The sequence below is a fragment of the Blennius ocellaris genome (assembly GCF_963422515.1).
Source record: "Blennius ocellaris genome assembly, chromosome: 20".
Lineage (NCBI taxonomy): Eukaryota > Metazoa > Chordata > Actinopteri > Blenniiformes > Blenniidae > Blennius > Blennius ocellaris.
Window position 1 is genome coordinate 22,772,366 of NC_137669.1, and position 20,150 is coordinate 22,792,515.

The 20,150-nt window shown below is 45.2% G+C and overlaps 1 protein-coding gene across 1 annotated transcript; it reads right to left on the reverse strand.

Moving 5' to 3' along the window:
* Positions 1 to 17,753: 17,753 nt before the first annotated feature.
* Positions 17,754 to 18,942, reverse strand: c19h1orf216 (chromosome 19 C1orf216 homolog; the record flags this gene model as incomplete). Its single annotated transcript, XM_080515880.1, has 1 exon — positions 17,754 to 18,942. One exon carries the CDS (start codon positions 18,940 to 18,942, stop codon positions 17,761 to 17,763), a length of 1,182 nt encoding a protein of 393 aa, XP_080372006.1. The 3' UTR covers positions 17,754 to 17,760.
* Positions 18,943 to 20,150: the final 1,208 nt, after the last annotated feature.

Sequence of the window (20,150 nt, forward strand, 5' to 3'; positions counted from 1 at the left end):
TTGTAATTATCTGTAGCCTGGATGTTCCTTTTGGAAAATGTCTTGTTCACACAGGTTGGGATGTGCCTGGTAGTGTTGTTCTTGTTTATACATGTAAATAAACAACAGTTTAAACCACCACAGGCCCCTGAAGACATCCTGGTTCATGATGTGAACTTTACTCTGGATCTATTGTCCACAGTGTCCTCAGAAATGGGACAATGTCCTCTCCTGGACGCAGTGAATCAACGTGGACAGACGAGAGGCAGAGCGGCTGTAAAGAGGCGTTGGTGAGCCAGTGAGTGTGTTAAGTAGTGAGAAGGACAGACGGCCGCCGTGGAACCGTGGATCTTCCTCTGGAGTCCCTTCAGGACGGCGTCTCACCCGACGGCTCACAGGAAGGACGCTGCTAAGTGAGGCTCCTTCAACCTGTCGGGATGTTTACTCACGACGCGTTAATTAATGTTCAAAATGGACACGTTGAACGGTGAAGCCGTCTTAAAGTCCCAGTGAAATGAAGGTTCCACCTCCAAAACACTCTGGTGTCTCTTCTAGAACGTTTTCCTGCTAACTGGCTGAAGGGTAAAATGTTAAAATACGGCAATCTGCCAGAAACTAGCCGATAAACGGCGCTATTTCCTCTGCTGGGCGGAGCTTCTGACAATAACAGAGTGACATCACGAGTTGTGCACACGCCCAAGTTGTGTTTACATTATGGAGGATCAGAGTTTTGACCACGAAGAGGCTGAATTGAACCAGATTTCATCATCATGGTCATTTCAAACCCAGTGATTGATGAAGAAGACACAGAAGGTGGTTCTGCCATCGGTGACCCCGTCTGGAACATGTTTGAGGAAGCAGAAGACGCTTCGTCCTCCATTCGTCCTCGTCTCCTCGCCTCAGCAGCCGCCACTTTTCACCTTTGAGGCTTTGAGGCTCCTGACTTTTGGCAGAACGACCGTCTTCCTGGATCCAACACGTCCAAGAGCTAGAAGACTGAATCACTGAAGACGAGTCCAGGTGTTACTTGATCGTCTACTAGCCGCCCGAGCTAGCGGCTAGCGGCTCCCGCCGCCTGTGCTCCTTTTCTCCTCTCTCGGTCTCTTCCAGGCTCAATCTTTCATCAAGGCTCATAAAACGCCGACTAGAACTTCAAAACACTGTAAAAACTTGGATATTTAAGAGGAAACAAGCCAATATAAACACAACAGATCGAGATCTGCACAACTCGTGATGTCACACATAGGCTCCGCCCACAAAGAAGGAGGATTCCCCTGATTTCGTCGGCTGGAGATTAAAAATTTAAATAACTTTGTTATGCGACAACAGTGGAGGGGCAGAGTCAGAGGAACCTTACAAGTAGAACCCCGACTATCGTTTTTTTGCAGAGTAGTGTTGAAAAAAAAGCAAGAATCCTTATTAGAATGAGATTTTTTTTTTTAGCTTTTTTTTAAATATAAAAACTTTGACATTAGAGCAGTTTGTTATTAATTGACTGATCAAATAAAGTCTGCATAAGAAGCGATAGATTGAGGAGCTCAGTTCTGCTCTAGAGTTGGAATCCACATGAATAAATCCAGGTTGTCTTCATTTAAATCTAAAATTTATGCAGGTTACTGTATGTCTTCCTGACAAAGAGGTAAAAAAAAATACAAGTATGGAGCTGTTTACCTCGCCTTAGAGCAGTGTGTGTGTGTGTGTGTGTGTGTGTGTGTGTGTGAGGGGGTAAATCCACAATTTGCTCACGCATGTTAAGGTGTGCTTCTCGCTCTGTTTTCCTCCTCAGGTCTCATTTCATGTGAGCTCCTTCATTTTCCAGCTCACACGTTGTTTTTCTACCTTCTTCTTCTTCCTCTTCTTCTTCTTCCTCTTCTTCTTCTTCTTTTTTTCCCGCAGAGCTCCACACATGACGCCTTTGCCCTTTTCTGGGATATTTTTTAACAAGATATTTGAGTCTCCCTGTCATTACCAGTGAAAGTTACAAACAGAGTGAAGAGAGCCGGGTGTGTTTTTTTTGTGTTTTATTTTTATTTTCCGAGCTGCCAGTTCTAGAGAATGTGCTGCTTCCACCTCTCCTTGTTTTGTTGTTTTTGTTGTTGTTGTTTTTTTCCCACTGAATTTAAAGAGGCTTTGCAAACATACCCATGATGTGTTTCTCTCTCTCTCTCTCTCTCTCTCTCTCTCTCTCTCTTCCTTCTCAAAATATTCATATTTCTTCTGCATTTCCATCCGTTTATCCTGGAAAGTTGATTGTTTACAGTTTGTCACGTTTAAATTGTGGTTGTTTGTGGAATTCAGTCACAACAAATGAGTGATATCTATATGGATTGTCTTCTTATATCTTTTGTAGATTTGTTCAACTTTGTCCTTTATGTTTCTATCCAGACTGATTCTGATGAGGAACAAAGCCTCGGTCCTGTTTGAAGCACAAAAAGTCTTGATTTCTCTCCCTTCTAGGATTTATTTGCATTTTTTTTACAAGTATTTTCTGCTTCAGATATTATAATAATACAGACTTGTAACCGGGTCACTCTAGTTTTGCAGAATCTGCTTGTTTGTTCCGCTCAACACTGATTTTTTTAGGGACTTTTGCAAACATCTTCACGTTACTTTTCTCTCTCACTTCTAATAAAACATTCACACTATTGCATATTTAGTTCTGTAAAGTTTAACTATTCGTAGCTTGGCTTTTTTTCACTTGTGGTCCTTTGGGTCACTGTGTGGAAGTTTTTTTAATGGAAATATAAACCTGTGTAGTTTAATTTGAAGTGAAAACAAGGAAACGTCACATGGAAGCTGCAGTAAAACATAATTCAGCACGAAAAGTAGAGAATTCTGCAGCCATTTGTCTCCCTGGGAGGCTAAATTGACATTTTTATCTGTATTGATTGTTTATGATAATATGAGGCAGTAAACAGAGATGATGTTTTCTGAGCCAAACTGATTTTTTGTTTTTTTTATACCTGTCGCTGTTCTAAACTGTTCTTTTGTCCTCCATTAATTTCTCTGACTTCGTATTTGAGTTATGTGGAAGTAGTAGTGCCGTTTCGATCCTAAAACAATGTGCGACATTTTGATTATGACGTTCACGTGAACTTAAAATACTCAAGTTTTGACCCTTAACTGAGATTTGTCAGTATAACTGGATGTGAGAACTGCAGTTCGTTACTTACAACCCATTTTTTTTAATCCCTATTGATAGTTTGTGATCATATGAGGCGGTAATTCGGACACCAATAACCAGGATCTTTCTTTTTTCTTTTATTCAGCTGCTAAAAACAATTTCTCTATATGTTTCTTTTTTTTCTCTTTCAAAACTTTTGTGGACATTAGCCGATATATCTGTTGTGAAGCGTCTGTGGTCGGTCATGATGTGGACGTAAAGGGGCAGCGTTGGTCCTAAAATGTGATTTCTTTCAGATTATTCGGGATTACATGTGAATATTAAACCTTTAAAGTCCGTCGGCGTGAGAAGAAACCATGACCTGTCATCCTCACGCAGTCGCAGTTTGGAGCCTCTGAAACCTTGTTAAATGATCTTTTAACGATTGTTTTGTGACGATATGAGGCCGTCGTCAGGGACGTGTAACCAGGTAACCAGGTAACCAGGTAACCAGGATGTGTTTCAACTGTTATGAAGCGTCTGCTCGGTTTTTTTTTGTACTGTTTAGTGTGTTTGTGCTGATTTTCAGGAGTTTTTTTTTTTTTTCTGCACACATTCTGCTGCTTTTCTCTCTCAGCCCCCTTCCTCTTCCTCCTCCTCCTCCTCCTCCCCCCCCCCCCCCCCCCCCCCCCACACATTTCACTCACGGCAGTTGTCGCTGGTTCAGCTTGACTGCTTCGTTAGGGCTCATCATTTGCATTCAGATTAATTATCTAATTACCGACAAATGTCCGGCGGCCACCCCACACTCCGGCTCGTCAGCTCTCAGCCTGTAATTATTTTAATCATTTACTTTCATCTGGAGCGTTCCTGCCATACTCCTGTGTTTAGAGGCCATTCTTAATTACCCTGCCAAGACACCCTCTTCACGAGAGGGAGGAGAGAGCGGAGCGACTGGGTGTGTGTGTGTGTGTGTGCGTGCGTGTGTGTGTGTGTGTGTGTGTGTAAGAGATAGACCAATGGGGACATGATCCAGAGGCTTTGACAGCACAGAGGAAGCTCCCTGCTCTGCTGGATGCTCTTTCCTCCTCTCTCACTTCTTTCTTCTCCTCTCTCCCTCCCTCAACCAACTTCCACATCTCTCCTCTCAACCACACTCCTCCTCCTCCTCCTCCTCCTCTTCTACACCCTCCCTCCCTCCCTCCTTCTCCCCCCACCGTTATACTTCCTCCCCTTTTTTCCCTTTATCGCAAGCACACACAGGAATCGCCCGTGGGCTTCAGTGCTCCGACTGCTAATACACTCACACACACACACACACACACATGCACACACACACACACACACAGGCAGCAGAGGGTGGTGGTGGTGGTGGTGGGGGGGGGGGGGGGGGGGTGGAGTCATGCGCCCCGTTTGTGGCTCTCATCAGGATGCACACATCTCTACACTATCTGCCTGGAAAATCTCTCCTCTCAGCAGCTCCGTCTCCCGCCTCCATCCCTCCTTCATCCCTCCATCCCTCCTTCATCCCTCCATCCCTCCTCCATCCCTCCATCAGACCTGCATGACTGCACACTGTGTCTGCCACCCGTCCTTCCTCTTCTCCCTCCTCATCGTCTCACATCGGGCCGGCTGCTCCCTGTCCTCCGTGAGAGGCTGATGGGTCATCTCTCTCTCCCTCTCTCTCTCTCTCTCTCTCTCTCTCTCTCTCCCTCCCTCTCTCCCTCTGACCACTTCATAATGATGCCCTCACTCCCCCCCCCCCCCGAGCCTCTCACCCTTCTTCTCCCCTGACTGCTCTTGTTAAGGAGCGAGGGAGAGGAGAGGAGAGGAACGAGGGGGGAGATACAAGCCCTGTAATTGGGCTCTTGAATATTTAAGTCACTGGGGATGAAAGTTTAATGAAAAGATGATTATCTACCAGTTTATCACCCCCACTGTTTCATATTTCATTTTCACATTCTCATTCCGAGCGGCGTTTTGTTGGATCTGGCGGCGGCGGCGGCGGCGGAGATCCAGGAGGAGAGGCGTTGAGGCCGCGATGCTTCGGAGACGCTTTAAGGAGACGCAGGCGACACATTTTGTCTCTCAGACCCAAAACTCTGTCGTTTTTATAATATTTTTTTTGGTTGGTGGGTTATTATGGGTTGATTTGTCACGCCGATCATCGTTTATGTCTCCTAAGAGAAACGCCGCTCTCATGCATTATTCCCCCATCCGTCGTCATTAAAGCAGATCCCGATCCCAGCTGCAGCGTCTGTTCGGGGCAGATGTTGGAGTCGTGACGCCGGAGGAAGACGTGACGGCGGGAAACGCCACGAAGGGGGAGACGGCGGAGCCTCGCCGTACGCTTCTCCTCAAAGCAATGTGCAACTTGATGCATTTCCCACAAGCAAATGGCGAGTGTGAGGGCGGCAGTGGCCTGGACACTCACCCGTGAGATGAAAGCGAGATCAAAGCGAAAATATTTGCACAAAAGTCAAAATATCGATCAAGATTTTCAAACAGTTAGAACAGAGCCACCATCTCCAGAGGATTCCGCACGTTTTGGTGTCTGAAAGGTCAAAATCGGTGAAGGATCGCGGGAGGAGATGCGTGTTGGACAACAACACCGAACACAAAGAGAGAAACGTGTAAAGAAAGGAGGTCATACTGGAGTCCAGTGGCCTGCGGTACAAATAAAAATAAAGTCAAAGTAAAAATTGCAGATTGTCAGTATCAGTGGATGAAATCCAGGCGAGGATGGACGAGTCATGTGATCAATACAACCTGGTCACATGACCTTTCTGCTCCTCAGCAAATCAACAGCATGAACTTTACACTGATATTAGTTCTCCAGCAGGACTCTACAGCCTGGGTCATGTCTTTAATGTAGGTGTGCGAGAATCCTTCCTGCTGATCGCCACAATAAAGCGCAGAGAAAAGGCAAGTAAAGTGAGGCAGGCAGTACCCTGCCTCACCTCCAGGGGGCGAACCTGAACTGAACTTTGGCCATAATGTCCATTGAGACAGAGTTTTTTTGTTTTGTTTCTAATAAGATAGGATGAAGTAGAAAATAATTATGTGATAACTAAAATTTTGGCCTAAAATATTTTTTTTCTTATCATTTTGATAGACAACTTTTATTAAAATAGATTAAAGCACCAGAATTTAGTGGGTAATTATATTTCCCCGCATTAGAAAGCCAATAAAGATTTTTGCTCACGTCGCCTACGTGTTCGTCTCAAAGGACTTTTCTCTGAACTCTAAAGTTTAATGTGTTAAAATCCTTTTGTTGTTATTTAGAATAGACCAAATGTGAGCAACAGATTAGATCAAAATGTCAATATGTACCATATCTATAAATCAAAACTTATATATACAATTTAGTATTTAGGTTTAGAAAGTTCAATAAACACTCCAGTTAAAATGTTTTTTTATAATAATCAATTAGGGTTTGCAGGGTTCAGTTTATTAAAATACTTTGCACAATAAATTTTTGTTTTATTAAAAGATAATGAATTTTATTTTAACTTTTTTTTTAATTCTATTGATGCCATCGATATAAAGTCAGTTTAAAGTGTAAAATTGATCCAAAGCACAGTTATTTCAGAGTTTATAGCTAAAAGATTAAAAAATCATGTGATGATTTATTTATTGACACGAACGACAAGACGTTTTATTTTAACAGAAAACCTGAGATATTGTAAAAGTGTAAATGGTCGGTGGACCCAGGATGGAGCCTTGAGGAACTCCACCTGTCATTTTCTTTGGACCACACCTGAAATTTCTTTTTTTTTTTCACAAAATATGTCTGTAAATATTTCAACAATGACACTATTTTCAGAAATACTAACTTTCATCTGCATCATGAGGGTTTATTTAAATCAAAATCAAGTAAAGCTGAAGCTCAAAATGTCGAATGTGTAATTTTATATAAAGATTCAAAGTCAAAGCAAAGAACTAAAACACAAGAATTCACTTAGAATTGTGACTCTACAAGAAATCACTTTATTAAATGAAGCATAAAAGTAATCCTACTTTTACTATTTAATAAATACTAAAAAACAAAACTGTTGTATTTCAAATTTTGTCTCCTGAAGAGTGAATTTATCTCATTAAATCCACCAACTTAATAGACTTAAACAGTTTTTTTTCCAATTCCAACCTAATATAAATAAATTTAACAGGTAAAATAACAACTATTTGTTGATTTTTCTTTAATCGTGTCCTGGCAGAATTGTCCAAATCCAACATTTACGTGAATTAAATTAAACCCACTTTGAAAATGTACGGCTAAATGTTCATTTAAGTGGAATTAACCTGTTTTTTTGTTTATTTCAACACACAAAAATGCTTATTTTTAGTTTTTTTTTCTTCCTCCTTCTGTCAGACATTAAATAAAAGATGAATTCTGGGTGAGATCTTTGGCTGGGGGGGGGGGGGGGGGGGGGGGGAGACACTGATGAAAGTGGTGTTGATTATACGTGACCTCCACAAACAGCCCAGAGACACGGTTCAATACGACCACAAGGTTACTTTGCTTTATTTTAATGGAGTGCGGATAAACAGGCGGCTGTTTGTTATTCATTCTCATTATTCATAATGGTGAGGACATTAATCCCCCTTTTTCTTTTGCTTTTTTTGCTGGAAGATGGTGTGAAAAAAAAAGCTTTTGTAAGCACCTTCAACTCCAACCCCCCCGGGACGAGGGGGGGGGGGGGGGGGATTAGGTGGAGGGCCCACACATGGCCCCGGGGCCACCGCTTGGAACGGCGACACAGTTGGTGGACGGTGGAGATTAGGAAGCGCAAGTTCAGCACTAAAAAAGTGTGCGTCCTCCATGTATGTTTGTATATATTTTTTTTGGGGGGGGGGTTGGGTTGGGGGGGGGGGCAAAGTTGCATGAGCTGGATTATTGAGGAGCTTCAGCTTCCGTCTCCAGGCGACCATATGTTGAAGTCTGCTCTTCAAAAAAGAAGAAGAAGAGGAAAGCAATAACCTGTGTGCGCCCCCCCCCCCCCCCCCTCGGGGAGCTGCACAGTGAGTTAACCTCTCCAGAGTGGGGGGGGGTCGGAGTCCCTCCGCTGGCTTATCACTCTAATCCACCATTTCACGGCGACGACCCGCGTCGCTTGTCGCTCTTTTGTGGACGGTGGTGGGTGGTGGGGTGTCACCGTTTAGCCCCGGCTGGAGGTGGTGGTGGGGGTGGGGGGGCTGGAGGTGGGGGGGGGTTAAAAAAAAAAAAAGAGCAAGTTAAATGGAAGTGACAATGTGCAAACATTCCTGCCGGCAGCTGCGCAGCATCCTCCATATAGTCCACCGCCGCCGTCGACCCCCCCCCCCCCCCCCCCCACCCCCCCGTGACCCCCCCATACCCCCCCACCACTGCCTGGCACACGCACCTGCCGCTCCCAGCCGGGCTTTCACCGACGGCCAGATAATCTGTGGGCGGGGGCCGGGGGGGTCGGGCGGGGGGGGGGGACGGTGGGGGCTGGGGGGGCGGGGGGGTCGGGGCTCCCCTCAATGAGCTCTTGAGAAAACCCCTTATGCGTGAAAAAGCCCCTTTTGTCCGGGGCAGTTTTATGGGGCGACGGCGGGCTTTTATGAGGTTTGGGGGATTTTTCACGGGACTCTATAGACGAGGCTAATCCTTTCACGCACGGGACGAATGAAAAAGTTTTAACCTGCTGTTTTCATATTTATTAGCTGGTTATAGCGGGCGAGGCAGCTGAAGCGTCAACACACACCCTCCTCCTCCTCCTCCTCCTCCTCCTCCTCCTCTTCACACACACACTCAGTAATGGACCTGATGGTTTAAGCCGATGAGTCGACAAGAGTCAAGTGGGCGAGTGACGCCCGGGTCACCGAGGCTCTTTCTCTTCACGTCAACAGGTTCTAAAAACAACTTTGTTTTTTTTTTATTTGTTTGTGTCTTTATTCGACGCACCAGTGGACCCAGGATGGAGCCCTGAGGAACTCCACCTGTTCCGTCACCTCCACCGGAGAGGGAAGTGGATGTGTGGCGTGTTTTTTTTTTGTGTGTTCATTCAATTGACGGGGATAATAACAATAACACTTTTCTTTTTTCGTGACGTCTGCCGTATTGGAGACGTGAGCAGCGAACAGCAGTGGACCCAGGATGGAGCCCTGAGGAACTCCACCTCTAACTTTGTGTGAAATAACCTGAAATATCCACTTTTCACAAAATACAACTTTTTTTACAAGCAGGGTATAAATTCAAACGTAACGTGAGCTTTTATTTACATCCAAAAGACTATTTATATTCACCAACAGTAATTAGACAAACTAGTATTTATGTACGTATGGAAATACTCCTGTACCTCTTCTGCACATGCTCAGTAGAGACGGTCACAATAATGTTTCCTCTGTCTTGTCATGAGTCCCAGTCCTTGTTCTCCTGGGACTTGGTACTTTTATTTTGACAGTCACTGTAATAACAATCCGACTTGGTACTTTTATTTTGACAGTCACCGTAATAACAATCCAACTTGGTAATTTTACTTTGACAGTCACCGTAATAACAATCCAACTTGGTAGCTTTATTTAGAAACCATATGCTTTCTCTTCTATCTATCTATTATCTATTATCTATCTATCTATCTATCTATCTATTATCTATCTATCTATCTATCTATCTATCTATCTATCTATCTATCTATCTATCATCTATCTATCTATCTATCTATCTATCTATCTATCTATCTATGTGTTTTTCTCTGTTGTTTCTACAGTGACGGCAGGTCTTTCTATCCAGTTCATCATCCTCAGGCCTCGGGCCTCAGCCTCCTCTCCGCCCGGCCTCACCCGTCCTCCCCTCTCTCTCCCTCCCTCCCTCTATCCCTCCACCCCTCCTGCACCCCCCCCCCCCCCACCCCCCCTCTCTCTCTCTGTCAGAGCTGATTGTTTCCACGCCAGCAGAGTGCTGCAGGCGAACACACTGTCACACTACATCAGGCAGCGGGAGGAAGGGAGGGACTCTCACGGCCTCCTTCCTTCACTGGGTGGATTTCTGCGTGGTGGAGGAGCTCCACACACCAGGGCGAGCTACCGCTAACCGCCGCTAACCGCCGCCGCCGCCACGGCGGCAAGCAGGGATCCCCCCCCCGAAACTTTTTTTTCCATGTCAAGGGCGCGTGACGGCGCTCGGCTCTTGTCCCGGGGAACGTTAATGTGAAAGGACTGTCAGTGAGTGATGTGATGTGATGTGGACGGGGACGTGAGGCTGACGGCGGCTTCACTGTCATGGAGGCACAAAGACGCCTGCGTCACTCTGCAAAGACCAGGACCCGTCCCTCACAGGACTCTTCGTTCTGGTCCCGTCTTTTTTTTTTTTTTTTAATAAATAAATTCACACTTTTTAACTGAAAATGCCACAAATCTCATATTAAATTCATATATATATATATATATATATATATACACAAAGAAGTGAGGAAGATTTAATTGAACAAATCGAACACAGCTAATGAATGAAATAATGTAAAATAACGTAGCTTAGCATGATGTAACAAGCATTAAAATCTAATATATCTCTACTTTGTACCAACAAATGACTGATTGGAGGTTGTTTTCATTGTTTCTTAAAGCAGTTTTTGTTTTTATTTTGAACTCTGGCGCGTATTTGCAAGAAGAAAAAGTAGTTTAGCGTAGCATGGTGTAGCCTAGCATAGCCTAGCATAGCAAAGTGGTCACGTGATAGGAGATTAATCTCTTACAAATTCAAACTTTGTAACTGGAAAAACACTGGATGACAGATGTTTTCTCTACTGTTGACCAGAACTGGTTTGAAAATGTGACATTTTGATTCTTTACGAATTAATATAATAGCTGAGTTTAGCATCATGTAGAATGATACTTTGACCGTTTGACCTTTTTAAAAAAAAATTAAATTACAAAAAATTAAATAAATAAATAACTGAGGTGAAAAAAGTCTCCAAAACTACTCAAACTTCTATTTTACTTACATTTAATTATTAAATTAAACTAAAAACAGGATTGTTGGCTTTTCTCTGTAAATGTGCCCTGAAATGACTTGTATTGGGAGATATATGAATAAAATCAAATACTCAGCAGTCACATGTAGATCATATTTGAATATAAGTAAAATAAACACAAGTACTCAAAAATAGTATTTAGTTACTGTAATGTGAGTATATGTGTTTAACTCATGTACGCATATGAATACTAACAAGTAAATCCATAAATATGATTGATTAACTTAGAAATATCACACATATATGTAATAATCCATGCAAAAATTGCAGTTTTCCACAATTTCCGTCAAAATATCACTTGACTCTTTTGTTTGTTTCCTGTTTTGTTTGTCAGAAGAAACAAAGACACTTCGTGTCGCGCAGCTGCTGACTTATTATAATTTTTCTTGATTATTCAACATGTGATGTGTAAAAAAAGGAAAAAAGACAAGTGGGAGCTCACCTTCCCGGATCTCTGGAGGAAAAAACGCCAGACGCTCTGGAAGAACCCGCCGGCGCGCGCTGCTGCCCTCTGGTGGCCGAACGTGGAAGTAAAGCGGAAGGGAAGCGCCAGTCCGAGTGTGTGATGGAGCATCTCCCCCTCGTGGAGGCTGCTGGGGTGTGTGTGTGTGTGTGTGTGTGTGTGTGTGTGTGTGTGTGTGTGTGTGTGTGTGTGTGTGTGTGTGCGTGTTCCAGGTGCAGCTCGAAGGTCAACACACTCCTCCCGCTCATCCATCCATCTAAACGCCGCTTCATCCACCTCGTGGAAGCGGAAGGGAAACCCGCGCACGCGCAGGAGCAACTCTGGACATTTAAAGTCCACAATCAAACATTGTCACGCGCTGAAACGACAAAAAACGACAAAAACGACACCCACGATGACGTCCCGGGGGTAAATTTGTCACTAAAATCAGCTTAATTAATTATCCAGTAATAGTATTTCCGGTGTAAACGAGCAGCGGTGGAACAGAAGAACAAAAACATCTTATTATGTGGAATTGTTTGCTTCTCTTGACGTTTGACAGTTAAAAAAAACTTTCTTTCGTGTGATTCTGTTCAGGTGCCTCTAAAAACAGAATGTTAAAATTGAATTATATCCACACTGAACCTCCATATAATTTACATTTTATTACACAGAGCCTCAATATTCCAAATCTTTTTTTTTGTCTCTGACTGCAGCATCTCGGATTATTGAAGTGTGACGTGTAATAAGTTGTAGCCGGAAGTCATAACATTCACAAATAAAATGTAAAAACGTAATCACTTTTCGCAGTATTCTTTTGGTTTTTTTTAATGCAAATGGGACTATTAATACTGACGAGTTACACGAAGATAAAATAACGCAAAACTGATCTATGAAAACGTAAATAAAAAAAAAATTTTTTCTGTTAATGTGTTTTATTCTCGTTTTTGTTTAGTTTTTTCCTGTTCCTGGGAATTAAATTCAACATTTCAAGGCTCCGTGGCGTTTAAAAGTAACATCAAATTAAGAATCAGGGGTAAGAAATGACGAAATACGTCGTTTAAAGTGAATCGTTCCCGTTGATAGAAACGATTTTTGTTGAAGGAGGTGAAGATGGTCGTGCGGGCGCCGCGGGGAGCCTCGGCCACGCGCAGCGCGTGCACCCCTCCGCTCACTTCTTCTACTGAGGGGGAAAAAACAACGAACATCAAACAATCTGACATTATCCTAAAGTTTTATATTTCCAAACCAACGATCGTGCAGATTTGCGGGGGAAAGGAGGAGGCGCGCTCCCGCGTGCGCAAAAACAATGCGCGCGCTGCGGGGGGGGGGGGGGGGGGGGGTCCCCAACGCTCCTACACCCCGGAAATGTGTTTATGTTAAAGAAGATATAAACTGAAAAATAGATTAGTCTTATTTTTTTATGTCACTTCGAGATATTTGCAGTTTTATTAAAAATCTGTCGGCACCTTCAAAGAGTTTTGTTTTTTTTAACGAAACGAGAAGAAGATTTGCAGCGTCGCTGTGACGTTATTTATCCTGTTTGTGTGTTTATCTGATGTGAGGAGCCACTTTGAGTGTCTTCAACCCTTCATGCTGAATATTCATTCATTCATTAGTTTCCAGATGATTTAGAGGATTTTTCATTTCATTTCTTTTCTTTTCTTTTCTCCAGAAAACACAACTTTGTCTGAAGGAGCGTTAATCAGCGGAGACACAGGGGAGGAAACAGGTGTAACGCTGCAGCCAGCAGGTGGAACACATCAGGAATCAGACAGAGGAGGAGGAGGAGGAGGAGGAAGAGGAGGAGGAGGAGGAGGGAGAGTCAATGACGCCAGAGAAAATCTCACAATAAAACCAAACATGGCAGTTTGACCTTTGACCTTCCGTGAAAAGGTTGCAGGCTGCAGCATTTTATTTTTTAAATAAAACTGTCAAGACTCGTCGGGTTTGAAAAGACGAGCTTCAGGATTTTATTGTGAAAAAGGTGAGTATTTACAGATGGAATCCATCGCAGCCACTTCCTGTTGACACACATTTTATATTTAATCAGGTTGGAATTTTTTATCATTTAGATTTTTTAAAAATGTATTCACATTATTGCACTTAAATTCTTACTCAAATTCTAACTTTTTCATTCAAGCTACAGGCTGAAAAACACTCATCTGTACTCATCGATACTCGATTACAAGTGAAAGTAGTCAAACTACTCATAGAATCGGTGCGTCGAGCTGCTTTCAGGAATTCATTCAGCTCAATAGCTAAAGTTTCTCACATAAACATAAAAACAAAATGACACAATGGTAAATAAATATAGAAATAATTCACACAACCTGCAGATCAAACGGTTTGATTTCTTTTGAAGCTTTGATGTGTTTCTTTTATTAATATTTCTGATGTCTTTGGAAAGTTTTTCTTTAATTTCTTTTAAAAGAACCGCCCTGCTTGAATGGCGCTCTATAAATACACTTGCCTTGCCTTTATCACGCAATCAAATTGTGAACTTTAATAGTTTGAATCACGTAAATTAGACTAAAAGAGAAGAAACGTCCATAAGACTTAAGTGTAATTAAGTTCCAGTTGCATGTAAAGTCATATTTTAAAAGGTAAAATCACGAAGTGAGATTCTACTTAATATGAGTAGAATTAACTACCGCGGTATTACTTTATTACTGTAATCTATTACTTCCCCAAATCACTACAACAGAGTAAACGTGGTTAATTGATGGAGAAACGCTGCGCGCGGACCGTTCGAGTGTGTTTCCACGATGCGCGCTCCCGCCTCCAGAGGTGTCCCGCGCGCCGCCGCCGCCGCCGCCGCCGTGTGAACGACAAACGTGTGAATTCCCCTTGAACCTTTCCAACTACCTTGAAATCAGGTTCCAAAGGCGCGTTTGTTTCCTGGACGTCGCCTCGCGGAGGCGCTCGTCGCGGCGCGCGCTTGTTCTACAAGGCGGCGGGCGGGCGGACGTGTTATCCTGCCGGCAGACACGCACCTTCAGCCGCACGACAAGGGATCAATATGTAAATGGTTCATCCAAGAGGAGGCGATAAGCCGCGGAGAGGAGGGGAGGGGAAAAGAGAGAGAAAGAGAGAAAGAAGTTGGGGATTATCCGGAAACTCGCCCCGGGGTTTGGGTTGGTTTTGGCTCCGGTGCGCCACCGGACGGCCGGATCCGACCTGCAGGGGCCCCGGGGCGGCAGATTGGCAGGTTTAACCCCCCCTTCACCCCCTTCACCCCCCCCACTTACTGCCCCCGAGGCGCAGCAGGATGGAGATTACAGAGGGCTGGTATCTCCATCAACACGCATATATATATATTTTACGCACGCATGGAAAAGAGGTGCGGTGATCCCGGAGCGGCCGCAGGCGGCGGCAGGCTGCCCGCACCGGCCTCACACGGCTATCACACGGTGAGCATCCCCCCCCCCCCCCCCCCCTCCCTCCCTACAGCCCGTGTGATGAGCAGATATACAACAAACACTTTGTTCGCGGCACAAAGCGGCAATTGTGCGCGCAAATGTCACGCGCCTCCAGGCGTCAGGACAGCAAGTACAGGGGCTAAAAAAAAATAATAAAGTAAAATAATAAACAGCTAAAGCCTGTTTCTTTATCTCAGTCAGCGTCTGCAGCCAAGAAACTTTGATAAACATGCGCTGATCTGAAAGGGAATAAATAATCTGGATTGTTTCTCCATTAAAACGCGGATTAGAAAGAAAAAATCAAACACAAGGTGAAGATATAATTATTCTTTATTCTTTTCATCCATGATAATTATAAACATCAGTGGTTTTCGGGGGGGGCTGTTACAACAACACACATACTAAGAACTGGATTTAGTGTAAGTATTAAAATAATATATAAAAAAACTCGACAGGCTACATATGAAGATGTAATAATATTTTATGAAGGAAACACATTAAGGCCAGTTTAGTATGTTTCATTCAATCTACACGCTTTCATGAGTATTTCTTCAACAAATACTCATGCAGATTAAAAAAATACACCCTGTTGTCCATTTTATTCTTCTATTTAATTTCAAACACTCAATTAAAGAACTGAATTCACATCAGTGTAATAGATTCATTAACTTCACTTGAAAACAGGTGTGACAGTTAAAGACTCGACAGGATGACGTCACATGGATCCTCCATTAATTCATTATATTATAATATAATTTAATTCGTCAAATCTATTATGTCCTAACAGCCTAATTTATTATATTGTAATTTAATTTATAAAACGTATTAGACCCCAACAGCCTAATTTATTACGTAATAATTTAGTTTATTAAATTGATTATATTCTAAGAGCTTTTAAAACGTTTCAACCGAAATGTATTGACGAGACACAGTTTGGCTTTCTGGTCCCACGAGGTGAAAACCTGTGATGGTCATGAGTTCAGGCTATAAATAGTCTCTAACGCGGTTCAATTTAAATATATTTTGGTACAGCTGATGGTTTTTTGTTTGTTTTTTTCACTCACTCACTCACACACACACACACACACACACACACACACGCTTGGATCAGAATGAACATTATTTTAGTCTCACAGGTTCTCGATTCGCTGGAAACAGGAAGTAAAACAGGAGATGAAGCTACAGTGTAAAAAAAAAAAAGACATTTGCAGTATCAGATACTTCACTGAAGTTTAAAACTTTCAACTGGAGGACACGTTGACGCACCCGGAACATTTCCGCTTTTTAAAGGTTGATTTTTTTAAATGTTCCAAACTGATCAGAGACATTTTCACTGGTTATTTAACTTAAAAACACACACACACACACACACAAGTTGCTTCCATTTTTCCAATTCAATCATGTTGCCGTTGCACTTTTGTACATTAGGTGGCGACAGTGAGACACGTTTGGAATTTGTTAAGATCCAATCTGTCGGTTTTTTTCCTTTATGATTCCCGTGATGACAAACGAGATGCTGAACGAACAGGACGGCTCAGGCTATGGCTAGCTGGCTAGCACGCTAATTAGCATGCTGGTTAGCACGCTGGCTAGCAGGCCGGCTAGCGCGCCACCTTCAGCGCCAAATCTGAACGTGAACCTCGGACCCAGTTAACAGGATTTAAGTGAAAAGGCCAATCGCTTGTTTTCTATGCAGACGATGTTCTCCTGTTTCTTTTTCCAGGTTCTTTGTTGTTCGTGTCGTAAAGTCATAAAAAAAAAAAAAAAAAATTCTGATTCATGAATCTGTGCTAAGAATTTGCATATCTTGCTCTTCCTTCACAGATAAAAACGACAGATTTGTGCTGCAGAGTTGAGACGGAGGGCAGAAGAAGCTCATTAAACGTTTCTAATTCATGGAAACAATTTTTTTGTGTGAAATATTTAAAAATATTCTTAGTGAATTTGTCACGACGAGTAAGGTCACGACTGCCGGCTCTGTTAGGCCACATTCTAAATAAAATAAACGATTCAAAGTTTTACTGATGGAAACATAAAAGTGTTTAAACTGCATGAAGTGACTTTGTGACGGTTTAATACCAACAAAGCCTCCATGACGACGTTTAACACCCGGCTGAAGTTTGAACAGTCAATAAATAATAGTGACGCCTGAAATACGGAATTTAGAAGCTGTAAAGGTTTTTACTATTTCTAATTACAGTAATTTATCGGTTCATTTTTTACAGTGTACAGTTTAGACACCAGTGGTGTTCAGTTTGTTTGTTGCCTGGTTACAGACGCCTAGTTACAGTCGCCTAGTTACAGCTGTCTGGTTACAGTCACCTGGTTACAGTCGCCTGGTCATCGTTGCTTGGTTACAGTCGCCTGGTTACAGTTGCTTGGTTACAGTCGCTTGGATACAGTTGCCTGGTTACAGTTGCCTGGTTACAGTTGCTTGGTTACAGTTGCTTGGTTACAGTCGCCTGGTTACAGTCGCTTGGTTACAGTTGCCTGGTTACAGTTGCTTGATTACCGTCACCTGGTTACAGTCGCCTGGTTACAGTTGCTTGGCTACAGTCGCCTGGTTACAGTCAATTGGTTACAGTTGCCTGGTTACAGTCGCTTGGTTACAGTCGCCTGGTTACAGTCGCTTGGTTACAGTCGCTTGGTTACAGTCGCCTGGTTACAGTCAATTGGTTACAGTTGCCTGGTTACAGTCGCTTGGTTACAGTCGCCTGGTTACAGTCGCCTGGTTACAGTCGCCTGGTTACAGTCGGCATCATGACAGGTTGAAGAATGTGGGACAGGAAGAAGGACGATGGTCTCGTCCTCCTCGGCTCACGATTGGCCGACGACGACGGGCGGCGGGGCGGCGGCGACGACGGCGGCGGTGGCGGTGGCGGCGCCCATCCGCAGCAGCTCCTTGCGCTGGGTGAGGATGACGTCGAAGCTGGACTGCAGGCGGTCCTGCTGCTCCTGGACGCGGCCCTGCAGCGTGCGCACCCAGCGGATCAGCGCCAGCCGGCGGTACATGGTCAGCTGCACCTGGTGCTTCTCCATCTCCTGCTCCTTGAAGCGCTCGCAGTCACGCAGCGTCCACACGGCGTCCATCAGCTCCCCGTCCGAGTCGGAGGAGCGGTCTCCCCCGCCGCCGTCCTCGCCGCCCCCGCCCTCCGCCGCCTCGCTCCCCTCCTCCATCAGGTTGGCCAGCGTGCTGCCGGGCAGCGACTTCCGGCTGAAGCTCCGCCGGTTGATGTTCCGCTGCGGCGGCGGCGCTAGCGGCGGCTCGCTCTGGATGAGCCGGGGCTCCCCGACGCCGACGCGATCCCAGCCGCCCATGAGCATCCCCTCGCCGCCGCTCTCCAGGTTGAGCGAGGACATGCTGCCGCCGGAGCGGAAGCTGAACTCCGACTCGGAGTCGCTGTCGCCCCACTCGTCGTCCTCGTCCTCGTCCGGCGGCGCCCCGTCCTCCGGGCGCCCCCGGAGGCCCGGGCCGCTCTTCCTCCTCGCCGGCTCGCCGCTCATCCTCCTCGTCTGCTGCTGCCGCTTCTCCTCGTCCAGGAACATCATGGCGCGCACGCCGCCGCCCTCCTCCTCCTCCTCCTCCATCATCCGCCGCTCCTCCGCCCCGTCGGGCGGCACCCGGCCGTACCCGTCGTCGCCGCTCTCGATCTCGGGCAGCGGCTCCAGGGGGCTCCAGCAGGGCAGGCGGGACCGCGGCGACAGGACGCCCGCGTTGTGGTGGTACCCGGGAGACGGCGAGGAGCTGGGGGGGTCGCGGCCCAACGGGCCCAGGGTACGGGGGCGCACCTGATTACGGTTCTCGTCCCCCCCTCCTCCCCCTCCTCCTCCTCCTCCTCCTCTGCTGCCGGTGAAACCGTCGTCATCTTTCCCCGACAGGAAGTTGAAGTTCCCGTCCTTGTCGCCTCTCCTGTTGCGAAGCGAGGAAGAGGAGGAGCCGTTGTCGGCGCCGCCGCCGCCGTAGGCGGGGTTCACAGGGTGGTCCTGACGTTGGAGCATCACTGACCTCGACTGGGCCTCACTGGAAGAACCAAGGACGCCACGTTAGAACCCCCGACTCAAGAACCCCCGACTCAAGAAACTTGACTCAAGAACCCCCGACTCAAGAACTCCCGACTCAAGAACCCCCGACTCAAGAACTCCCGACTCAAGAACTCCCGACTCAAGAACCCCCGACTCAAGAACTCCCGACTCAAGAACTCCCGACTCAAGAACCCCCGACTCAAGAACCCCCGACTCAAGAACCCCCGACTCAAGAACCCCCGACTCAAGAACCCCCCGACTCAAGAACCCCCGACTCAAGAATCCCCGACTCAAGACCCCCGACTCAAGAACCCCCGACTCAAGAACCCCCGACTCAAGAACCCCTCGACTCAAGAATCCCCGACTCAAGACCCCCGACTCAAGAACCCCCGACTCAAGAACCCCCGACTCAAGAACCCCCGACTCAAGAACCCCCCGACTCAAGAACCCCCGACTCAAGAATCCCCGACTCAAGACCCCCGACTCAAGAACCCCCGACTCAAGAACCCCCGACTCAAGAACCCCTCGACTCAAGAATCCCCGACTCAAGACCCCCGACTCAAGAACCCCCGACTCAAGAACTCCCGACTCAAGAACTCCCGACTCAAGAACCCCCGCCTCAAGAACCCCCAACTCAAGAACCCCCGACTCAAGAACTCCCGACTCAAGAACTCCCGACTCAAGAACCCCCCCACTTTTTTGTGTGTTTTTTGCTTCAGAAAAGTTTAGAAACATTTTGAAAACGATGTCTGTTTCCATGGAAACGGCAGAACTACTGAAAGAGTTGAGAGTATTTTTCAGAAAGTGGCACAAAAACGTTCCTGTTTTAACTTCAAATGTCTGATCAAGACAAATAAATTAAACATTTAGAGGCTTTTGTTGTCGTCGTTGTTTTTGTCTTTTTAATCTGACACGATAAAACCTTCAAAATAAAGCGTCTGACAATCATTAGATTTTCTAGAAGTGAATTTTTGAAAGAATAATCGTCATATTTTTGGTCAGAAGCGTCAGAATGACGAACAAATCAATGAACTCTTCAATGAAATCCACATTTTTCTGAAGTCTTTCTTCTAAACCCTCCGCTGAGGCAACGTTTGCGTGTTTCTTCTCTCTGCCGCCGTTTCACTCGTTTCCACGTGTATTTCAACGCGTCGCCACGCATTTCAGTGCACTTGAAGACGATT